We start from the raw sequence: 21,480 nt of genomic DNA, 5'->3' as shown, positions 1-21,480 counted from the left end.
CCCTGTCAGACCGACAAATCAACCATCACATGGAGATAAAGGGAATTCCCACCCACCCGCAAGCATACAGAGTGTCGAAACAATATTTCAAAAGGGGAGAATCACTCACTTGAGGCTGATGGGTAGCCAACCTCTAGTCGTCGTTTCTCTACAGAGACAGAATCAGAAAGTCAGAGCTGGAAGGGGGTCCCCCATCCAGAACCACCTTGTTGGGTGATAGTGAGATATTGAAAAAATGGTATTTAGCAGAGATAAGATAGTCCAGCAGTCCCGGAATAAAATAATTCCGACTCAGAGCCCATGTGTGATTAAAATATAAAGTTTTTACTAAATTCTAGCATGGGAAGGGTAACTGGGATGAAAATAACAACAGAGCATAATCGGCTACATCCTTACTCTACAAAGACAAAACTAGAAGAGAGAGATTATGGCTACTCTTCTTCTTCTTGAGAACACCAAACAAAGACGGGAAGAGAAGCCATAAAATGCTAATACACCTTGACACTTTAGTCCCAATCAAATTCCTAGATCAGGGAGAAAATTCCCGGGCATTCTACAGCTAAAGAACATTGGTTACATGAGAAACATGTGACTTCCTTGAGTAACATAAATAAGCATTTAACCCCAGATATACTGAGTGTTTTCAACTTGTAATGCCCAACACACCTTCTCCTCCATACTGACCGAGGCAGACGGGGGGGGGGGGTCTCAGCCCCTCCCAGGCAGAAGCTCCCCCGTCTCAATTCCTAACAGCCTCTAGGATAAGGGAGGACCCGCCAGTACTGGCAGCTTCAGGAAGCCCTTTCCCCCGACCCTCCACCTCTCCTTCGGCGTGACCCCATTGTCCACAGCTCACCCTTCCTTCCTTTGGGAGCTCAGCACTGGAAGTGGGTGGGGTGAGCCCAGGAGGCTTCGAGAGGGCAGAATGGGGACGTCGCTCAGCTACCTCTCCAAGCACCTGACCAGACCGAGAACCGATTGGCTGCCCAGGCGAGATTCTGAGCCCCTTAACATGTCAGAGACAAGTTCTACTCTGCACGCATATAAACTGCAGTCAAGTCACAGGTGACTTAACACATGAAGCTTCCTTCGACTGCATCAGACCCTTGGTCCATCGCAGTTAGTACGGCATCAGTTCTCCAGGGTCTGAGGCAGAGGTCTTTCCCGTGACCTCCCGACTGATCCTTCAACTGGAGACGCCAAGGACTGAACATGGGACCTTCTGTATGCCAAGCAGAGGCTCTGCCTGTGAGCCACTGTCCCTCTTCCTCTCCCCCCCGCATAGAAGAAGAAGAAGAAGAAGAAGAGATTGGATTTATACCCCGCCCTTCACTACCCAGAGGAGTCTCAAAGCAGCTTACAATCTCCTTTCCCTTCCCCTCCCCACAACAGACACCCTGGGAGGTAGGCGGGCTGAGAGAGCTCTTGACAGAAACTGCTCTTGAGGGAAAAGCTCTGACAGAACTATGGCTTGCCCAAGGTCATCCAAGAAGAAGAAGAAGAGATTGGATTTATACCCCGCCCTTCACTACCCAGAGGAGTCTCAGAGCGGCTTACGAACCCCTTTCCCTCCCCCTCCCCACAACAGACACCCTGTGAGGTAGGTGGGGCTGAGAGAGCTCTGACAGAAACTGCTCTTTTTTCAAAAACAGCTGTGCCAGAACTATGGCTTGCCTAAGGTCATCCAGCCAGGTGCAAATGGAGGAGTGGAATCAAACCCGGTTCTCCCAGATTAGAGCCCACACACTTAACTACTACCCCAAACTGGGACCCCACAGGGTTATGGGGACCCTACAGGGTTATCAAGGTATTTATTTATTTATTTATTTATTTATTTATTTATTACTTCGATTTGATATACCGCCCTAACCCCCTTAGGGGTCTCTGGGCGGTTTACATGGGGGTTGCTAGTCAAATTAAACCCTAACTAAGGCCACATTGATTCTATGGGTGGGGCTATTATTATTATTATTATTATTATTATTATTATTATTATTATTATTATTATTATTATTAAAGAGTTTCCTGAATCTGCAGGTGTTGGTGTTGGGGGAAATAGTCAAAATACTTCAGAGATGTTCAGAGAGGGTTTGAAAACGCCTGCCTCTGGGGTAGGGAGTCCAATGTTCCCTCTAAGTTGTGGAGTCTTGTGAGCAAAAATTCTGCTTTGTGAGCTACTAGCATCAAAGTTGTGAGCGAGTGATTCGGCTACTGCATAAATCAGTTTGCTCTGGAGCCCTCCTTCCTGAGCTAAGGCAAAAATGTGTGAGCCGAAGGCTAAAAAACTGTGAGCTAGCTCACACCAACTCAGCTTAGAGGGAACACTGGTCGGGACTCTGGACTTCCTTGGCAGTCTCCCATCCAAATGCTAAGCAGTTGTCAGGGCCAGAGGCCTTCTTGCACCCCCCCCACAACCCCCGGTGGGGATCCACCCCAAGAATCACAGACACACGTTCTCTCTACCCAACCAAGGCTTCCTCTGTTTACTTACTGATGTAGAAGGTGACCCCGGCCACCACCAGGATGCCAGCCACCGAGACGCCCCCAGGGATGCCCAGGATGAGCCCCAAGATGGATGCTGAAGACGAAAGGGAGTAACGAATGTCATTATTCAGCCTGGCCGCTGCCCTCCTACTCCTTGGGCAGGGGTTTTCCAGGCAAAGGATCGCAGGTTGGTGGAGGCATTAGGAGTTGCACGAAAGACTTCCTAGGCATGACTACCCACTCCACACACAGTTCCTGCTCCCCACCCACCAGAGGTGGGCCCCCTGGACTCCCATCCAAATGGGCCTTCTTCTACCCACACAACCCCCGGTGGGGGAAGGGAGAGGAGATTGTAAGCTGCTCTGAGACTCCTTTGGGTAGTGAAGGGCAGGGTATAAATCCAATCTCCTCCTCCTCCTCCCCTCCCCATCCTCCCCTTCTTCTTCTTCCCTGTCACTTCATTATTGCTCTAGTGCTGGGCTAGAAAGGCACCTTCTCAGCAGGACAGTCTAGATGTTCTCAGGAGGTCCCAGGTTGGTGGCAGCCGGTTACCAGTTTACATTCTAAGGCACTCTTGGTCTAGGGGAGTTTCCAAGCAAGGAAAGGCACCTGCCCGCTCCGTTCTGAAACACCCCTCTTACTCAAAATATCATCTTCCACACGCTGCCTTCCCCCACCCCAAAGATTCTCACCTGGCTCCTCCCAGGCCAAGTCCATGGGCTCCTGAAGAGCATCATGTTCCACGTGGCACCAGTAGCGGCCTCTGTCCTTGGGGTCAACCTCAATGCTGAGCCAGGTGTGGTAGGTCCCGTCCGAGGTGGGGACGACACTCCCCGTAAGGGTGTCCTGCTTCCTGTCCTCCCCATCCTTCATCCAGGTGACCTCAATCTCCTTGGGGTAGAAGCCATACAGCTGGCAGAAGAGGGTCTCCCAGCCATCGTCGCCCTTCTTGCGTGCCACCCTCACTGTCGGGGACTCTGTGGAAACAGCATACATCTTCTGAGGCTGGTGGGATATAGACTGTGGTCACGCGCACTAAAGAATCCACTTTCAGTGCACTTTCCAACTGGGTTTTGCCAGTTCACACCGTAAAAATCCAGTTGGAAAGTGCATTGAAAGTGGATTGAGAGCAGATTATTTAGTGTGTGTGACCGCAGCCGTAGAGTGGCCTTGACGGGACCTCTTGCGGACATTTATGGCTGAAATGGACAAACTCACAAGGAAACGGAATAATAAAGGAGATCAAGAATTTTTTGAAGACTGGAAAGACTTTAAAGAATATATGGAAAATAATTGGGATGTTAAAAATAACTTGCTTTGTTTTGATAGTTATTGAAAACGGAAGGCAACTAAATGAATGATGAAATATTAATAGATAAGGTTACCTGGATAAGGGATTATGAAATATAAATAGAGAAGATTGATCATAATTTAAAAAAAAACCTGAATATTGTAAGAGGATGGAGCATTGCGGGAGGCCAAGAAAGGGGAGGAAGGAGGGGGAAAAAGGGATATATGGGGTGAAATTGGAAATATATAATTGTAATGCTTTTTGTTAAATATATCCAAATAATAAAATTGTTTTTTAAAAAAACACATTTATTAAAACACTGGTCAGGAAGGAGGGATCACCGAGGGAATGCCAAGCGAAATTTTTTTTTAAAGTCTTCACCCGTTGGTGGAAGACGGCAATAGAACGAGATGGAGGAGTCTTCCTGGGAGTTCCAAAGCTTCGGTGCCAGGACCAAAAAGGCCCTGTACCAGGTGGTCTGATCTCAGAAGGCGGAGGCACATAAAGCAGGGCTGCCATAGGTGACCATAGCAATCAGGCAGGTTCATAAGACAGTCAGTGGTCCTTCAGACATGTTGGTCCCAAACCGTACAGACTAGGAACAAAAAGGGAGGGGGAGATTTAACCCTGAAACCTGGGGACCAGAACCTAAAGAGGTAAGTGTGGCATCCTGCTTATGGGGGGGGGGGAACACACCTGTTTTTACTTTAAATCATATTCTTTGTGTATATAAACTAGGTAGTTTCTGGTGCCACTGGGAATTTAAATTTCCAAATCTTCTCTCCTTTGGTAGTGTAACCCAGGGTTTGGGCGCTTCAGAGGTCTATGTGGCCCTGAGGAAGGATGGTACTGTTTTCTGGGGTATGTCTGAACAAAAATTGATTTATTGAATAAGAACAAAGTAGGTTTCTGGAAGAAGGAACTTGTAAATGTAACTGGTAAGCTTGGTGTCGCACCAGTCTCTCAGACCACACTCATCTCCCCCCTATTGCCCTCCTTACAGTACTGCAGTCAAACAACATTTAAAGACACACACACTAAAACAAGGAATCATTACAGTAAGCCAAACAGAATAGAGGGCCGATAATAAACACTTAATGTGTATAATATAAAAAGATACATGCATTTATTAGCAAAGAATTAAAAAAACATATAAGGGCCCAATCACACCTCATGTAAAAATACCAAAGTCTTACACACAAGGGCCAATGAACTTGACCTGACGCGTTTCAGCCTGTATAGGCCTTCTTCAGAGGTCAAACACAATGAGGAACAAATTGGCTGATATCATAATACAATACAATCATTCAGTTACGCAACATGGATACAAGATGGACCAGAAAAGAACTGTTCCAAAGTGAAACCACTAGGCACAGAATAAAAGTATAAACGAGGCCTCCAGAGATGCAGTCACATGCCAAATGATGTTTCAGTGATAATAATTTCAGGTCTTTCCCAGATAATAATTTCCCAATGGCTGTTTAGCCAAAGCGTCCTCAGTAAAATTGTCCCTTCAGCAAAGAGCAGTCCATTGGCTCTTGTGTGTATGTTTTTGGTATTTTTACATGAGATGTGATTGGGACCTTATATGTTTTTTAATTCTTCGCTAATAAATACATATATATTTTCATATTGTACATATTAAATTTTTATTGTTGGCCCTCTAGGCTGTTTGACTTCCCTCTTTTGGTTCTGGTTCCCAAACTGTACAGGCCATGAAGCGCCAAAAATCCATTAATTTTATGGTCTCCATAGGGACAAGGATGTGAGCTGTAACATGACAGTGGTGTCGTGCAGTTTCCATGTTGAAACCGCATGGATTTGGGAGGATCCGTTTGAAATAAAGTAGGAAGTCTTTTTTGGGGGGGGGGAGAACTGATATGGTCCCTCATAAGAACATATGAGAAGCCAACGTTGGATCAGGCCAATGGCCCATCCAGTCCAACACTCTGTCACACAGTGGCCAAAAATACCAGGTGCCATCAGGAGGTCCAGCAGTGGGGCCAGGACACTAGACGCCCTCCCACTGTGCCCCCTCCCCAAGCACCAAGAAGACAGAGCATCACTTGCCCCAGACTGAGAGCCCCTATCTATACCTTGTGACTAATAGCCACCGATGGACCTCTGCTCCATGTGCTTATCCAATTCCCTCTTGAAGCCGTCCATGCTTGTAGCCACCGCCACCTCCTGTGGCAGTGAATTCCACGTGTTGATCACTCTTTGGGTGAAGAAGTACTTCCTTTTATCCATTCTAACCCGACTGCTCAGCAATTTCATGGAGTGCCCACAAGTTCTTGTACAGTGGGAAAGGGAGAAAAGTACCTCTTTCTCTTCCTGCTCTATCCCATGCATAATCTTATAAACCTCGATCCTGTCACCCCTCAGCCGTCGTTTCTCCCTCCATACACAGAGCTCAAAAAGGCTCTTCCGTGCACCTGCCTGGCTATTGCATCAGATCCACCCACGTGGCAGAATGAAGTGGTTGAGTCCTGAATTGGGTGTAGCAGACTGCACCACATTAGTGCATGGGGAAGGGGTAAAGGAACCAAAATTGCTTAGTCCTAGCCCCCTAAAAACATCCTGGATAGCCCAGGCAAGCCTGATCTTGTCACATCTCAAAAGCTAAGCAGGGCCGTCCCTGGCAAGTACCTGGATGAGAGACCTCCAAGGAATACCAGGGTCGTGTGACACAGAGATAGGCGATGGCAAGCCACCTCTGAGCGTCCCTTTCCTCCAAGCCCCAACCAGGGGTCACCAGAAGCCAGCTATTTATTTATTTATTCATGTATTTATTTTATTTGACTTCTATCTCCGCCCTCCCCGCATAGCAGGCTCAGGGCGGGTTACCTCAGATCTGGTAAAAATACAATATACAAAAGTTAACATGATTAAAACACCAATAAAATACAATAATATCCTTCATATGGTGGAACTGTCATCAAAATTAGGTCCCATCTCTGGTATACAGTTCTAACCCGCTGAAGAGAGGCCCAGTAAGGAGGGAGTGACATCCGTCGCCCTAATTAAAAGTCTGGCAGAAGAGCTCCGTCTTGCAGGCCCTGTGGAACTGTAAAAGGTCCCACAGGGCCCTGAACTTCCATGGGAGCTCAGTCATTCCCCTAGGTAGAGGCCAGGACTAAGAAGGCCCTGGCCCTAGTCGAGGCGAGACGGCCGCCCCTGGGGCCAGGGACCACCAGAAGGTGTTCTGGCAGATCATAAAGCCTTTTGGGGCTCATAGAGGGAGAGGCGGTCTCGCAGATATGCGGGCCCCCAGCCATATAGAGCTATGACTTCCAGGCCAAAAAAATAAAATATCCTGGCGACGAGGGTGGGGGAGGGAAAGAGCTCTAGAGACAGAGAGGGTCTTTTGACACACGGGAGCGTCCAGATCTTCGCCTCACCTCTCCTCTGCAAGGTCTCATTCCCATAGTCCAGGTACTTCCGCAGCCAGTCCACACAGATCTCGTCCAGGTAGTGCTTGCGGTGCTGGGGATCACCCAAAAGGTTCTGCTTTAAGGTCTCGGCCAGTGGCACAAAGACCATCCAGGTGGCGGTCTCCATGTTGAGTGCCAAGAGGTCTTTGCCATCATAGCCATATTTCCAGGACCCTCCACTGGGCCGCCCATCTGGCCACACCTCACAGCTGAACATGAGCTGCAGGGTGTGGAGACCTGCAAGAGACACGTTTTTTGGGGAGGTTATGTTGGGTGTTTGTATATGGGGGGGGCGTGATGGAGGAAACTGACAGGGAAAGGAGGAGCTTGAAATATTGGGGGGGCTGCAGCCTGTCCACCTCCACTGGTCGGCCACAGCCCCACACAGGGGAAAACCCCAGGCAGGGTCTCTCCTCCACCCCACCCCACTTCCAAAAGGGCTGCCTGGAAGCGTCAGAGCCCCAACTCAATCAAGCTCAACAACTTTCCTTTATTAAGGTTCAGTTTATTGAGAAGGTACTTAGGTCATCGTTGGACACTATCTGTGTCAGGAATGAGGGGTTAGGCGGGAAGCCAAACAGTTATACCCCGTTCATACGAGTCCCCCTGATAAGTATGAGCAGGGCTTTTTTTTGTAGAAAAAGCCCAGCAGGAACTCATCAGCATAATAGGCCACACCCAACAGCAGAAACTCATAAGCATATTAGGCCACACCCCTGACGTAAAAGCTAATTAGCATATTAGGCCACACCCCCATGTTACCAGAAGTGTGGTCATCCAGCCACACCCATCTTTTGCTTCTTATTCTGTTTACCTTGTTTGTTGTCAAAACCAGGGCTTTTTTTGTAGCAGGAACTCCTTTGCATGTTAGGCCACACCCCCCCCCCTAATGTAGCCAATCCTAATGAGTTTCTGCTGTTGGGTGTGGCCTATTATGCTAATGAGTTCCTACTGGGCATGGCCAACTCAGGAGCCAGCCAGAACTCCGTTCCTGTGCGTTCCTGCCCAAAGATAGCCCTAAGCGTAAGCAGGCAAGCCTGCAAAAAAGAAACGGGCCTGTCAGTCAGAGCAGGAAACAGCAGGAGGGACGAGTACGTCTCCAAGGCCACGGCAGAGATAACGGGAAGAAACCTGAAGCGCCAAAGCGCATCCCAGGGGCAAGAGGGAGAGAGTGGGGAGAATACGTCAAGTCCATGGCAGCCTCAGCCGACATTAAGGAGCTTCCGTGTTCCTTTCCTACCCCTCACACTGTGACTTCCTAGAAAACTTAAAACTAGAGGGAGGTGCTTTTGATCCAGAGTGGCAGGTAACAACCCTGCAGGGAAAGGAAGCCCTGAAAAAGAGCTCTAGACAAAGCTTGGGGGGGGGGAGCTGATCCTGGAGCCCTCCCAAATTATACCTGATATCCAGACCACAGGAATCAGTTCGCCTAGAGAACATAAACATAAGAAGAGCTCCGCTGGATCAGACCAGTGAGGGGTCCATCTAGTCCAGCCTCCTGCCTCACACAGTGGCCGACCAATTCCTCTGGACAGTCCACAACAGGGCACAGAGGCCGAGGCCTTCCCCCTGATGTTACCTCCTAGTTCTGGGATTCAGAGGCCAAGTCACTCTGAATGTGGAGTCACCATGGCTAGTATCTGCCATGAATCTAATACCCTTTTAGAGCTGTTTATTCCTGTGGCCCTCACTCCATCCTCAGGCGGTGAACTCCACATTTTAATCACTCTCTATGTAAAGTGGTATTTCCTGTTGCCAGTCCCAAACCTACTGCCCATCAGCTTCATAGGATGCCGCCGAGTTCTAGTCTTTTGGGAGAAGGAGAAAATCTTCTCTTCGTCAACGCTCTCCACCAGTGTTCCCTCTAAACTGAGTTAGTGTGAGCTAACTCAAAGTTTTTTGGCCTCCGGCTCATACCTATTTGTCTTAGCTCAGGAAGGAGGGCTCCAGAGCAAACTAATGCATGCCGTAGCCAAATGGCTCGCTCACAGCTTTAATGCCCGGAGCTCAGAAAGTAGAATTTTTGCTGACAAGACTCCGCAGCTTAGAGGGAACATTGCTCTCCACCCCATGCATGATTTTATAAACCTCTATCATGTCCCACCCCCTTAGTCGTCTCGTTTCTAAACTGAAAAGTCCCAGACGCTTCAGCCTTTCTTCATGGGGAAGGTGCTCCAACCCCCCAATCATCTTGGTTGCCCCCCTCTGTACTTTCTCCAGCTCTGCAATGTCCTTTTTGAGATACGGAGACCAAAACGGTACACAGTATTCCAAACGAGGCCACTACGGTATCAGACATTTTATTCTCAATTCCTTTCCTAATAATCCCTCTCCATTTTACTTATTTTGAGGAGAGTGATGTAAACCACTTTGGGTCCTGTTGCGGAGGAAAGCGGTGAGGACAAAGTCCCCTCCTCCAGCCAAGACATAGTAGGGTCCAGTGTTCCCTCTAAGCTGAGTTAGTGTGAGCTAGCTCACAGTTTGTTGTCGAAGGCTTCCACGGCACGGCCAGAGTTCATTAGTTGCTGTAGATTTTCCAGGTTGTGTGGCCGTGGTCTTGGCATTGTAGGCCCTGACATTTCTCCAGCAGCTGTGACTGGCATCCTCAGAGGTATAAACACAGAAAGATGGAGTACTCTCTGTGTCAAGATGAGAAGAAAAAAGGTAGGCAGGTAATTCATATCTATTCAGGAAGGTGGGGTAGGGCTGAGTCATTATCTAGTAGGAGTTCCCCAGGCTAAGAACATGCTAATGGAGCTTTCCTGAGGAGGTTCTTTTGTATATGGTTTGTTTCCTGAGGAGGTTCTTTTGTATGTGGATTGGCTGTTGAAATTCTAATCTTATCTGTAGCGCCAATGTCAGATGTAGAGCCTTTTGTGTTTTTCAGGACAGGAAACCATGCCCTATTTATTTATAAACTCTCTTCTTTCCTGTTGAAATTGTGTTTATGTTTATGAATATCAATGGCTTCCCTGTGTAATCTGACATGGTAATTGGCAGTGTTGTACGTCCCTTCCCTAAAACTTCCCAGTTTCCTCCCTTTTTCCGTTTAAAAGGGCACCCTCTCGTTGGGGGGTGGGTAGGCATGCGTGAGTGCTTGGAGATTCAATTCTCAGGAGCTTTATGAAGGTTCTTCTTTAAATTTTTACTTGTATTTTGTATACAATAAAACAATCTGGGTTTGGGTTTACAATCATTCTCTTTCACTTTCTCCTCATCATTTCATGTTGGGGTGCCACTACCAGGCTCCACCCTGATAGACAAGGGCTCGCAATGCTCCCTCTAAGCTGTGGAGTCTTGTGAGCAAAAATTCTACTTGGTGAGCGACTGGCACTGAAGTTGTGAGCGAGCGATTGGGCTGCTGCGTAAATGAGCTGGCTCTGGGGCCATCCCTTCCTGCGCGGAAATGAAAATCTGCGAGCCGGAGGCTAAAAATCTGTGAGCTACCTCACACTAACTCATCTTAGAGGGAACTGATAAGAGCTGTCCTTGAAAAAGAGCAGTTTCTGTCAAAAGCTCTCTCAGCCCCACCTTCCTCACAGGGTGCCTGTTGTGGGGAGGGGAAGGGAAAGGAGTTTGTCAGCCTTCTTCTTCTTCTACCCACGTTATTCCTTCCCAGAACCCTTTCAGAGCTAATTTCCTCTCCTCAGAGTCCAGTTAGGATAACAAAGCAGGGTATAAATGAATTTTAACAAATAAACTCTGTGAAGCACAAACAGGAGGGGCTTCTTCTCTCCTGGGAGGAGACCCCTCTGCACCTCTCCCTTTTTCCTTCCTCCTCAGCAGCACCCCCTCCCCTTTCTGCCAAGGAGAGGGAGATGCTCCGGCTGCCCCCTCCCCTCCACTCTCACCTGTGCTGCTGTTCTGGTGGAAGTGAGCCATCAGCCTCGCCAGGCTTTCCCTGAAGTGCTTCTCAGTCCCCTGGAAGCCCTGGCTCTCCTCCTCAAAGTACCGGGGTTCATCCCGCTCCACCTTCCTCATCCAGGGGGCCACGGGCACCATCCTCCGGGTGTGGCTGTCATAGTGGGCGATGGGCTGGTCATCCACGTAGCCCACAGCGATGAACTGGGGCAGCCCCGGGCTGGGCTCAGACACGGCCATGCGGAAATTCCTCAGGGAATGGGAGGAGGGGGAGCCTGCAAGAGGGGAGATGTCAGACCCCCCCCTAGTCTAGTTACGCTCAACCACTCTCTTCTGGCAGTGAAAGTTTATTGAGGTATAGGCAAGACCCAGAAAGTCACTTGTGTTAGAACTGAAGACTTTTGGCGGGTAACGAGCTTATTATAGGAAATTCAAGCAGGTCCCATCCAATGCTCCCTCTAAGCTGTGGAGTCTTGTGCGTAAAAGTTCTACTTTGTGAGCTACCGGCATTAAAGTGGCGAGCGAGCGATTGGGCTGCTGCATCAATTAGTTTCCCCTGGAGCCCTCCTTCCTGAGCCAAGACAAAAATGTGTGAGCCGGAGGCTAAAAAACTGTGAGCTGACTCACACTAACTCAGCTTAGAGGGAACACTGGTCTCCTGTCCATCCCCCCCCCATCAAGCATAGGTCACACACATACTCCACCTAATATTGCTATGCCAACCAGGGGAGTTGTGTGTCCTGGTAATCTAGAGTCCGAGATGGTACAGGAATGTGTTCAAGGCCACCTTCCCGGAGGGAAGCTTAGCCAGTTATTATATGCTGTAGACCCAGTCACATTAGAGCCTGCTATTGGAGCTCCCCAGTCACCAGAATCTAAGCCCGGTAGGGTACATAAAAAATTGTATAAGAACTAGCAGTTTGAAATATGGCTTGCAGCACTTCATTCTAATGAAGAAATAATTACAGAATGACAAACCTGATGAAGGACAGGCAAACAGACAGTGTACTAGAACTCCGTCCTTTGTAACTAGTACTGTATTACTTTGTATGTACTGCTAAGCTTTATATCGCATACTGTAGTGTTATTGTTGCAATCTTGTTAACAATTGAATTCTAAACGCATATGAAAAACAACAAATATTGTTTAATGGTGATTTACTGTTTTACTGCCCCCCCCAAAGCTGTGGCAACCCAAGCAAGCACAGCGCGGCAGGGTATGACAGGAGAGAGACAGAAAGGGTTCCTGGTGCTGCGCCTGCAGCTCTCGGTGCTTCATTCTCCAATCCAGCCGCTGACAGCGATGACCTCTAAAGATCCGCCCCGCAAAACTAGCTCGGGACTGTCCTGCATGATGCAACTCTGGAGAGTCTCGCGAGGCGCCGCCATCGTTTCCGACGAATCCCCCACCCACTGCCCAGGGTTTTGCCAAGCCCTGCAGAAGACCGGGAAGGGCGCGGCGGCCCCTGCCCCGAAGCGCCTGCAAACACGCCATCCAAAGGAAGCGGACTCTGCAGAACGCTCCGGGTGGAAGCACGCAGACACGTGTCCGAGCCGAGGGAACCCGTTACCGAGCGACCCCCCTTCCCTTGCACACGATCCAAGTGCGACCCTCCAGCAACGCATGAGAACCCCCCCCCCAGGCCGGACTCACAGGCGCACCCCACCGCCAGCAGGAGGGCGACTCCCCCCAGGAGGCGCCACCGCGGCGAACCCATCCCGACTTCCTCGGAGGGGCGCCCCCCCCACCCGCCTCCTCCGCGCAGGGCTCCGCGAGGGACTTTCAGCGGAGTCACCACCTCCATATAGGGGGAGGTGGCGGAGTCCGCCAGGGAGCAAGGCAGGGCCGCGGGATTGGCCGAGTGAGGAATTTCCCTCCAATCAGAAAGTGGCTCTCTCTCTCGGAGTTTGTCAGTAGTCGCGGGGCTGACCCGGACCCCCCCCCCCCTTATGGTTATCTTGACTTCCCCCTCCTGCTGCTTCCTGCCGTTCTTCTCCTGCTTCCTGCAATTCTTCTCTCCCCTACCTCCTTCTCAGAAATCTGTTGCATTAGAATCATGGAAGGGGCCTCCAGGGTCATCTAGACCAACCCACCCTGCACAATGAAGGAAATTCACAAATGCCTCTCCCACACACACACACTCCCAGTGGCCCCCTATTCCATACACAGATGACCAAAAAAAAAAAAAATCTTCCAGGATCCCCGGCCAAACTGGCCTGGAGAGAAATGGCTTCCTGGCCCCAAAGGGGCAATCGGCATTTCCCTGGGCCTGTGAGAAAGGGCCACAAGAAGTACTGAAGCAACCCTGCCTGCCCTCCCTCTCGTGACCTGCCTAAGTTCACACAGTCAGCATTGCTGACAGATTGGGTTGCCAGGTCTGTGTTGGAAAATACCTGGAGACTTTGGGGGTGCATCCAGGAGAAGGCCTCAAGAAAGAAAGCGCCACGGCCTCAAGTTTGCGCACTTGGGGAGGGGGAGGACTAATGGCAGGATGCCCCCGGGGAGGGGGGAGGCGAAATGCTGCCATTGCTTGGCCCCCAGAGGCTGCGATCTCTCCACCGCTTCCGCCAAGAATCATTCACACAATCCCCCCCCCAGTGCGCAAACTTGAGGCCGCAGCGCTTTCTCCCTGCCGGCGCCTGACCCAGCCAGCCCTCCGCCTTGGCGCACCCCGGGACCACGCGGTCCTTTACCCCCTCTTGGCAGCACTCCTTAGCTGCCACCGCTGCTGCCGCCTGAGTGCGCGTGGCGGGAAGAGGTAGGTGGGCAAGGGGGTAAAGGGCCATGCGGTCCCAGGGCGGAGGGCTGGCTGGCTGGCTGAGGCGCCGGCAGCAGGGCGCGCTTACCTCCTGCCTGGCGGCGCCTGCAGCAGCTCCAGTAGCCTTGGCTCCCCCGGCAGGCGGCGGCCAGCACGGGCTCTCCTCTTCATGCACCCGCTCTGCCGGCACCTTTCCCTGCCGGCCATGGGTCGCTAGAGAGGGTACGGGCAGGTGGGAAGGATGTAGAGGGACGCGGAGGGGAGCCTTGGGGATTGGCGCTGGCTTTTGGCGGGGGGAGGCGAACTTCGGTGCCCCCATCCAGGGCCTCTCACTCTAGGCGAGTGCCTAGTTGGCCTAGTGGCAGAGCCGGCCCTGCTCCCATATAATCTGTGCTTTAGGAATGCCACGTATCTCCTCCTTCTCTTCCCCTGTGGTGGTGAAAGGGCCTGCCAGAATATGGATCCTAGCTGGAGGCGCTCCTATAACATCTCTTCCCAGAATTACTGGTCCTGCCTGATCAGTGTCCACAGCAATCTGAGAGGCGCTTTCTTTTCCCCTCCAACCCGCTCTCATTCAGCGAATAGGAACTTCTCTTGGCTTTCCTCTAAATCTTTCCGAAAGTATATCCTGGCTAAGGATTATGCCCTCCAGTTTCACACCATCTACTCTAATCAGGGCAGCTGAACACCCAGCGTCGAAAATGGCTAGTGTGTGTTCTCCGTTCAATTGTACCCTTTCCCCAAAACTTTTGTATTGAAGTACATGCCACATAAATATGATTTTTCAGTGCCTCTGTCTTCGAGGTCTACCTGGGACTGTCTGGGTTCCCTTAGCTGCTGAGGTAAAGGTGATGATGCCCTCTGTAAATCCCACTGTCAGGTTCCACAGCCAACAACGGAGTACACACTTATCAGAAAGGTTATACTTTATTGAAGAGCTATAGATGCATTAACAGAAGCACTGTTAAGAATGGCGTTGCTCCTACAAGCAAAATGGGATATAGGGCATTCGTATGCACCCCCCCTTCCATAGGCCAATAGGCCTGACTCCCACGCGCGGGAGAAGGAGCCCCAGACCGTTAGAGTCGAAGCTGGGAACCGATAGCGCTCCCACGGTTTTCTCTTTCGCACCAGACGTTACACCACCTGCACATCTTAGATAACAGCGTTACAGCAGAGACGAAGCACAGAAGGAATGCAGCAGTGATTAGTACACAGAAAAGGGAAGCCGATGGCCTCCTGAACTATCATGGCAGCATAGCTGACACCCAGGCAAATCAGTAGAAACTGGAATCAAAAACAGAATTCACATAGAGGAATAGAACTTGCAGAGGGAAAATCAGCATGACTTCTGCAAAGGGAAGTCCTGCCTCACCAGCCTTTCGGAGTTCTTTGAGAAAGCGAACAAGCACGTGGACAACGGTGACCCAGTAGACATCATATACCTGGACTTTCAAAAGGCTTATTTATGTGATTGGATTTGTAGACGGCCCTCCCCTGTGCACAGGGTACCCAAGACTCCTGAGTAAACTTCACATCCATGAGAGAAGATAGGTTCTTTCATGGATTAAAAACTGGTTAAATGACAGGAAGCAAAGAGTAGGAATCAATGGACAGTCCTCACAACGGAGGAAAGTAAGCCGTGGGGTCCTACAAGGATCGTATTCAGGCCAGTACTATTTAATTTATTCATAAATTATCTGGAACTGGGGGTAAGTAGTGTAGTAGTCAACTTTGCAGATAACACACAATTCTTCAGGATGGTGAAAGCCTGTTCAAAGGTTACTGGTTCTGGTGGCCAGATCCTTCTTTAGTTAGTGAACACAGTGCACGAGGCTTTAATGCAGCAGTGCTTGTATCAGACCTGACCATGTGCTTGCAAAGTTACGACGACGACGACGACGAAGAAGAAGAAGAAGAAAGGTGCACAGAGCCACTGTTTCAAGTTGAAACAAAATACTTTATTCTACAAATAAGAACATAAGAACATAAGAGAAGCCAATGTTGGCTCAGGTCAATGGCCCATCCAGTCCAACACTCTGTGTCACACAGTGGCCAAAAATACCAGGGGCCATCAGGAAGTCCAGCAGTGGGGCCAGGACACTAGGAGCCCTCCCACTGTTCCCCCCCCCCCAGCACCAAGAATACAGAGCATCACTTGCCCCAGACTGAGAGTCCCTATCTATACCTTGTGGCTAATAGCCACTGATGGACCTCTGCTCCATATGCTTATCTAATTCCCTCTTGAAGCCGTCCATGCTTGTCGCCGCCACCACCTCCTGTGGCAGTGAATTCCATGTGTTAATCTTGACAGTGCAGGGTAGAGAAATAAGAGATAGATCCTATGCTATCTAGCTAACAGATGGGATTAGATGTAGAAAGAGACATCCTGCGCTCCATCTTGTGTGCATGGAAGAGAGAAGGAGAGAGAGAGAAGACAGAAGGAAGTCGCTTTTCCCTAAGGAGGGCAGCTGTGGAGTCTTGCAAGTAAAAATTCTACTTGGTGAGCAGCTGGCATTGAAGTTGTGAGCCAGCGATTTGGCTACTGCATAAATCAGTTTGCTCTGGAGCCATCCCTTCCTGAGCTGAGACAAAAATGTGTGAGCCGGAGGCTAAAAAAACTGTGAGCTGGCTCACACTAACTCAGCTTAGAGGGAACACTGGCAGTGACTCATGAAAGCTCCTCCCCTGCCACGAGTTTTGTCTGTCTTTAAGGTGCAACTGGACTCTCTTTCTCTTTCCTAATGTCACCATCATCACTGATGATGCAAACAATGGCCGTATTTCTGATCAATAAAAAAAAAAAAGGTCCGGGGGGGGGGGGGCACAAAGTAGGATTTGGCCAGACTCATCAGGAAAACACTTTGCCACAAACCCCATGTTACTCCACTGGGTGGAGAGAGGAGGCCGGGGCTGGCACAGAGAGTAGCTGCAGACAGGGTTCTCTTTGTAGAAAAAGCCCAGCAGGAACTCATAAGCATGATAGGCCACACCCAACAGCAGGAACTCATTAACAAATTAAGCCACACCCCTGGCACCACAGCTCATTAGCACATTAGGCCACACCCCCATGTTACCAGAAGTGTGGTCATCCAGCCACACCCACCTTTTGCTTCTTATTCTGTTTACCTTGTTTGTTGTCAACCAGGGCTTTTTTTGTAGCAGCAATTCCTTTGCATGTTAGGCCACACACCCCTAATGTAGCCAGTCCTAATGAGTTTCTGCTGTTGGGTGTGGCCTATTATGCGAATGAGTTCCTGCTGGGCGTGGCCAACTTGGGAGCCAGCCGGAACTCCGTTTCTGTGCGTTCCTGCCCAAAAATAGCCCTGGCTGTAGAGAGGCTTGGTTTGCATTTGGGCTTTTAACCCCACATAGTTCCCTCTAAGCTGTGCTAGAGTGTGCTGGCGCACAAAATTTTAGATGCCAGCTCAGGTTTCTGCTTCTGCACACAAAGTCCCCCCCCTTCACTGGTAACAATGGAGGATGAGTGCACCTCCTTCTGGGGCCCATAGAACTGGACCCCCTGATCCAATCTTTTTGAAACATGGGGGGGGGGGATTTTTGAGCTATGCTGCAAATTTGGTGCCTTTGTCTAAAAAAACCCCAGTCCCCCAGCCCCAGATTGAATCTCCATTATAGCCTATGGGGCCTATTGTCTGTAATGACCCCCATAGGCTACAATGGAGCTGGGGGAAATTATTTCTTTTTTTTTTGCACCACCCTACTGTGCTTTTCAGCATGATCTGTAGTTCAGTTTATTGAATTCAGCACATAAGCAGCACATGTCAGTTAAAACAATTTTAAGAACAGAGTCGTTGAAATTCAAAACATATATAAAACATTTAAAACACATATATGAAAATATTACACAAGTAGAAAAAGCCCTATGATAAGATGGAATTTCTAGAAGTGATAAATAAGGTGCTGAAGTAGTCAAGTATTTCGTTTTCTGAGGTGCCAAGAAGGTCGGGACCCTCACAAATATCACTCTGCCTCTCGATATCAAGTATCCTTTGCTTGACCTTTGCTAGACCCTTGCCTGGTCTAAGGCCTTTATCGGAAAGGGGCTCAAAAGAAAAACCAATCAGATGTAATTTCTGATAAACTGCCTTAAGCCAAGTTGAACAAAAACCATCCCTGAGAATTAATGAAGTAATAACAGAGGGACTATGACTTATTCTAAACTAGATATGAATAGAGGCGAGGGTTACCCAAGCCTCTAATCTAATCAGTCCAGTTTCCAGGCGTAGATTTGCATTAGAGGCACTACTAGGAAATCGGAGTAAGGTTCTTATTAGATTGAGTTTTCTCTAATGGGGCAAAGCTTGAAGTGGGTGGCCCCAACATAGTCCCGTAAATGAGATGCGGTATCGTTTTAAGGTAAAGGTTTCCCTTGCTCGAAAGCTAGTTGAATCCAACTCTAGGGGGCGGTGCTCAGACGTTTCCATGGTCATGTGGCCGGCATGACTAAACGCTGAGGCGCACGGAACGCTGTTACCTTCCCACTGAAGTGGTACTTATCTATCTACTTGCAATTTCTTGCTTTCAAACTGCTAGGCTGGCAGGAGCTGGGGCCAGAGACGGGAGCTCACCCTTTCACACGGCACTCAGGTCTCAAACTGCCCAACTACAGACCTTCCGGTCTGCAGCTGCAGGTATGGAGTACCCTCCTTCCATACAAATGAATTTAATAATACCTCCAGCTGATTTCTGTCCTACATTTGTAGCATATTCACGATGGGCCTTCCTTGCCACGGAAAACTGAATTACAGAAGAAGAAGAAGAGATTGGATTTATACCCCGCCCTTCACTACCCAAAGGTGTCTCAGAGTGGCTTACAAACTCCTTTCCCTCCCCCTCCCCACAACAGACACCCTGTGAGGTAAAAGAAGAAAAAGAAGAGACTGGATTTATACCCCGCCCTTCACGACCCAAAGGTGTCTCAAAGTGGCTTACAAACTCCTTTCCCTCCCCACAACAGACATCCTGTGAGGTAGGTGGGGCTGAGAGAGCTCTTGACAGAAACTGCTCTTTTTCAAGAACAACTCTGACAGAACTATGGCTTGCCCAAGGTCATCCAGCCAGGTGCAAGTGGAGGAGTGGGGAATCAAACCTGGTTCTCCCAGATTAGAGTCTGCGCACTTCACCACTACACCAAACTGGCTCTGATACTGGTAAATACTTAAAAGTTAACACCTGTTCCAATCTATGGCCCGTTATACTCCACTCCCTTACTTTGGGCTTCACAGTACGATTTATAAGCTGCCTTGAGTTACAGTGAAGAGTGGGATATAAATATTTGAATAAATAAGTCGTGTGGGCAGGTTGATAACATTCAAGCAACTTCCTGTTTGTTAAATTAGGCAGGGTTCTGACAGTGATTGTTCCTCCTCTTGTATACTTGACCTGTAATGCTGGTTGTCATATATCACTAACCCCCACCCGCCCCCAAAGTAGACTGCAAGAGAGTCCCTGCTCCTTACATGCTAGTATGTTTTCTAAGGCTCAGCACAAGGTGCTGGTCCAAGGCCAGGTCTACTAATATAATGGAAAGGGGTGGTGTTAAGTCGCTCGCTTAACAAAGCAGTCAGAGTGATTCAGCAAGAATACAACTTTATTCTTCAACTCGAACACAACTCCAACACGGATCAACATCTGATAGCCAGAACAGCCTTTACATTGCAGCTGTCCTGCTTTTAAACATTCCCGGCTAATATAGCCACACCCACTGTACACATATCAACCTATGAGGTTGCCGAGATAAGGTCCAATCACATTCGTTCCCGCTCAGGGAGCTTGCTTGAAGTGATTGGCTTGTTACTTCCTGGGCTAGCAATACTATTGGATGACTTTGGATCCTAGTCCAGGATGAAGCTTAACATCACATTCCAATTAAATGTTTCACACATGTTATGCATTCAAACCAGCTGTGAATACACTACAGGTGGGTTACATTTGATTTGGTTTTAAAATTCTTAAAATATAGTTTAAATATAATTTAAAAGAATTCATTCTGAGATTTTTACAAGGTTATGGAAGTACTCGTCTTAAAAAACCCCTAATTTACGCGATAGTCAAATGTAAACTCGCTCACAACTTTCATCTACTAGCTTTTTTTTCACTCATGAGATAGAATGCTCACAACACTGTGGAGCTTTGAGGGAACATTGCTCTCCACGATTTCTCCCTGAGGTAAACATACTAGATGAGAAGAAGAGGAAGAGAAGAGATTGGATTTATACCCCGCCCTTCACTCGGAGTCTCAGAGCGGCTTATAAACTCCTTTCCCTCCCCCTCCCCATAACAGACACTCTGCGAGGTAGGTGGGGCATTCTGACAGAAACGGCTCTTTTTCAAGAACACCTCTGACAGAACTACGGCTTGCCCAAGGTCATCCAGCAGCTGCGAGTGGAGGAGTGGGGAATCAAACCCGGTTCTCCCAGATTAGAGTCCACAAACTTAACCACTACACCAAACTGGCTCTCTAAAAAAAAGAAGGCATTCAAAATGGTCAAACTGTTGTAGAGTTGGGCAGATTCCCTGGGGTCTCTTCTAACACCAGCCCTGCGAGAAACAAAACATTTACAGTTTAAAGTAAGACAACATCATTTACACACAAAATGTCTTGCAAGGAGTTAGCTAGGGTTGCCAACAACCTGGGGGGAGAACATGTCCTGTCTGTTTCGAGAGAGGCTTAAAGTGCATTGAAAGAGGCAGCTTGGAGATAAATAGCATCCCCTAATAAATAATGTCTCTCCTTCAGCCTCTATGGAAGGGACAGGACATTCCCCCACTCCATGCTGTTTGGGAGCCATATGGGGAGCTGATGTGCCACCCTTGGGGCCCTACAGAACAGCTGCCTCCAGATGACAGCTCAAGCAAGTGAGCCAGGCTGCAGAGTTCAAGGGAGAGGAGAAAACACACAGGAGCATTGCCCAGGCTGACCCAGGGGACGAACCCCTCCTTGACCCCCAAGCTCAACTGTCGGTCAGACCTTGAGGAATGTGTGTGTGGGGGAACAAGGGCTCACATCAGGAACTCCCCATGTTTTGTGACTTGTAAAAAACTGAGACATTTGTTCCCAGAGGAAACAGAAGCCCTTCAAAACATGCACCCAGTCAGGGGCCCCCCCCCCGCCCTGAGCCTGCTGACAGAGTGCCTCCTCCATCTTTGAGACAGGGGTCCCAACTCCCATATACTTACTTTGAGTGGAGCAGTTAGACCCCTGGTCACTGTCTCCTGAAGGAAAGAGAGAGCAGGAGCCATGTTTACTGGGAGGCACATAAGGAGGGGGCTCCAATCATGATAGCCCCTTTTGCCCCTCTACCCTGCACGTATCCTCCTCCCCCCACCAGTTAATGTTACATACAACATAAAGCTCAACCATCACATGGAGATAAACAGAAACTGGGGAAATCTTTTACTTCTCCATTCCCCTCAGAGGCAAGAAGGAGGGCAGGAGCCATGTTTACTGGGAGGCACATAAGGAGGGGGCTCCAATCATGATAGCCCCTTTTGCCCCTCTACCCTGCACGTATCCTCCTCCCCCCACCAGTTAATGTTACATACAACATAAAGCTCAACCATCACATGGAGATAAACAGAAACTGGGGAAATCTTTTACTTCTCCATTCCCCTCAGAGGCAAGAAGG

At 49.1% G+C, this 21,480-nt stretch overlaps 1 protein-coding gene and 1 pseudogene across 1 annotated transcript in view; one reads left to right on the top strand and one right to left on the bottom strand.

Annotated features, from left to right (window-relative positions):
• The window catches only part of LOC107121396, a 213,791-nt pseudogene that overhangs the window by 116,982 nt on the left and 75,329 nt on the right, over window positions 1–21,480 (top strand).
• LOC107121397 (popy class I histocompatibility antigen, alpha chain E-like) overlaps window positions 20,274–21,480 on the bottom strand; it is a 19,926-nt gene continuing 18,719 nt past the window's right edge. Inside the window, exons 10-11 of the mRNA XM_015424311.1 lie at window positions 21,032–21,067; window positions 20,274–20,392 (exon numbers count right to left, since the gene is read on the bottom strand). Coding sequence (XP_015279797.1) covers window positions 20,340–20,392; window positions 21,032–21,067 — 89 coding nt within the window. The 3' untranslated portion in view covers window positions 20,274–20,339. The remainder of the gene's footprint in view (window positions 20,393–21,031; window positions 21,068–21,480) is intronic.

This window comes from Gekko japonicus, unplaced genomic scaffold, assembly GCF_001447785.1.
Source record: "Gekko japonicus isolate JY-2015 unplaced genomic scaffold, Gekko_japonicus_V1.1 scaffold2566, whole genome shotgun sequence".
Taxonomy (NCBI): Eukaryota; Metazoa; Chordata; class Lepidosauria; order Squamata; family Gekkonidae; genus Gekko; species Gekko japonicus.
This window is presented reverse-complemented; position numbering and strand designations above follow the sequence as displayed.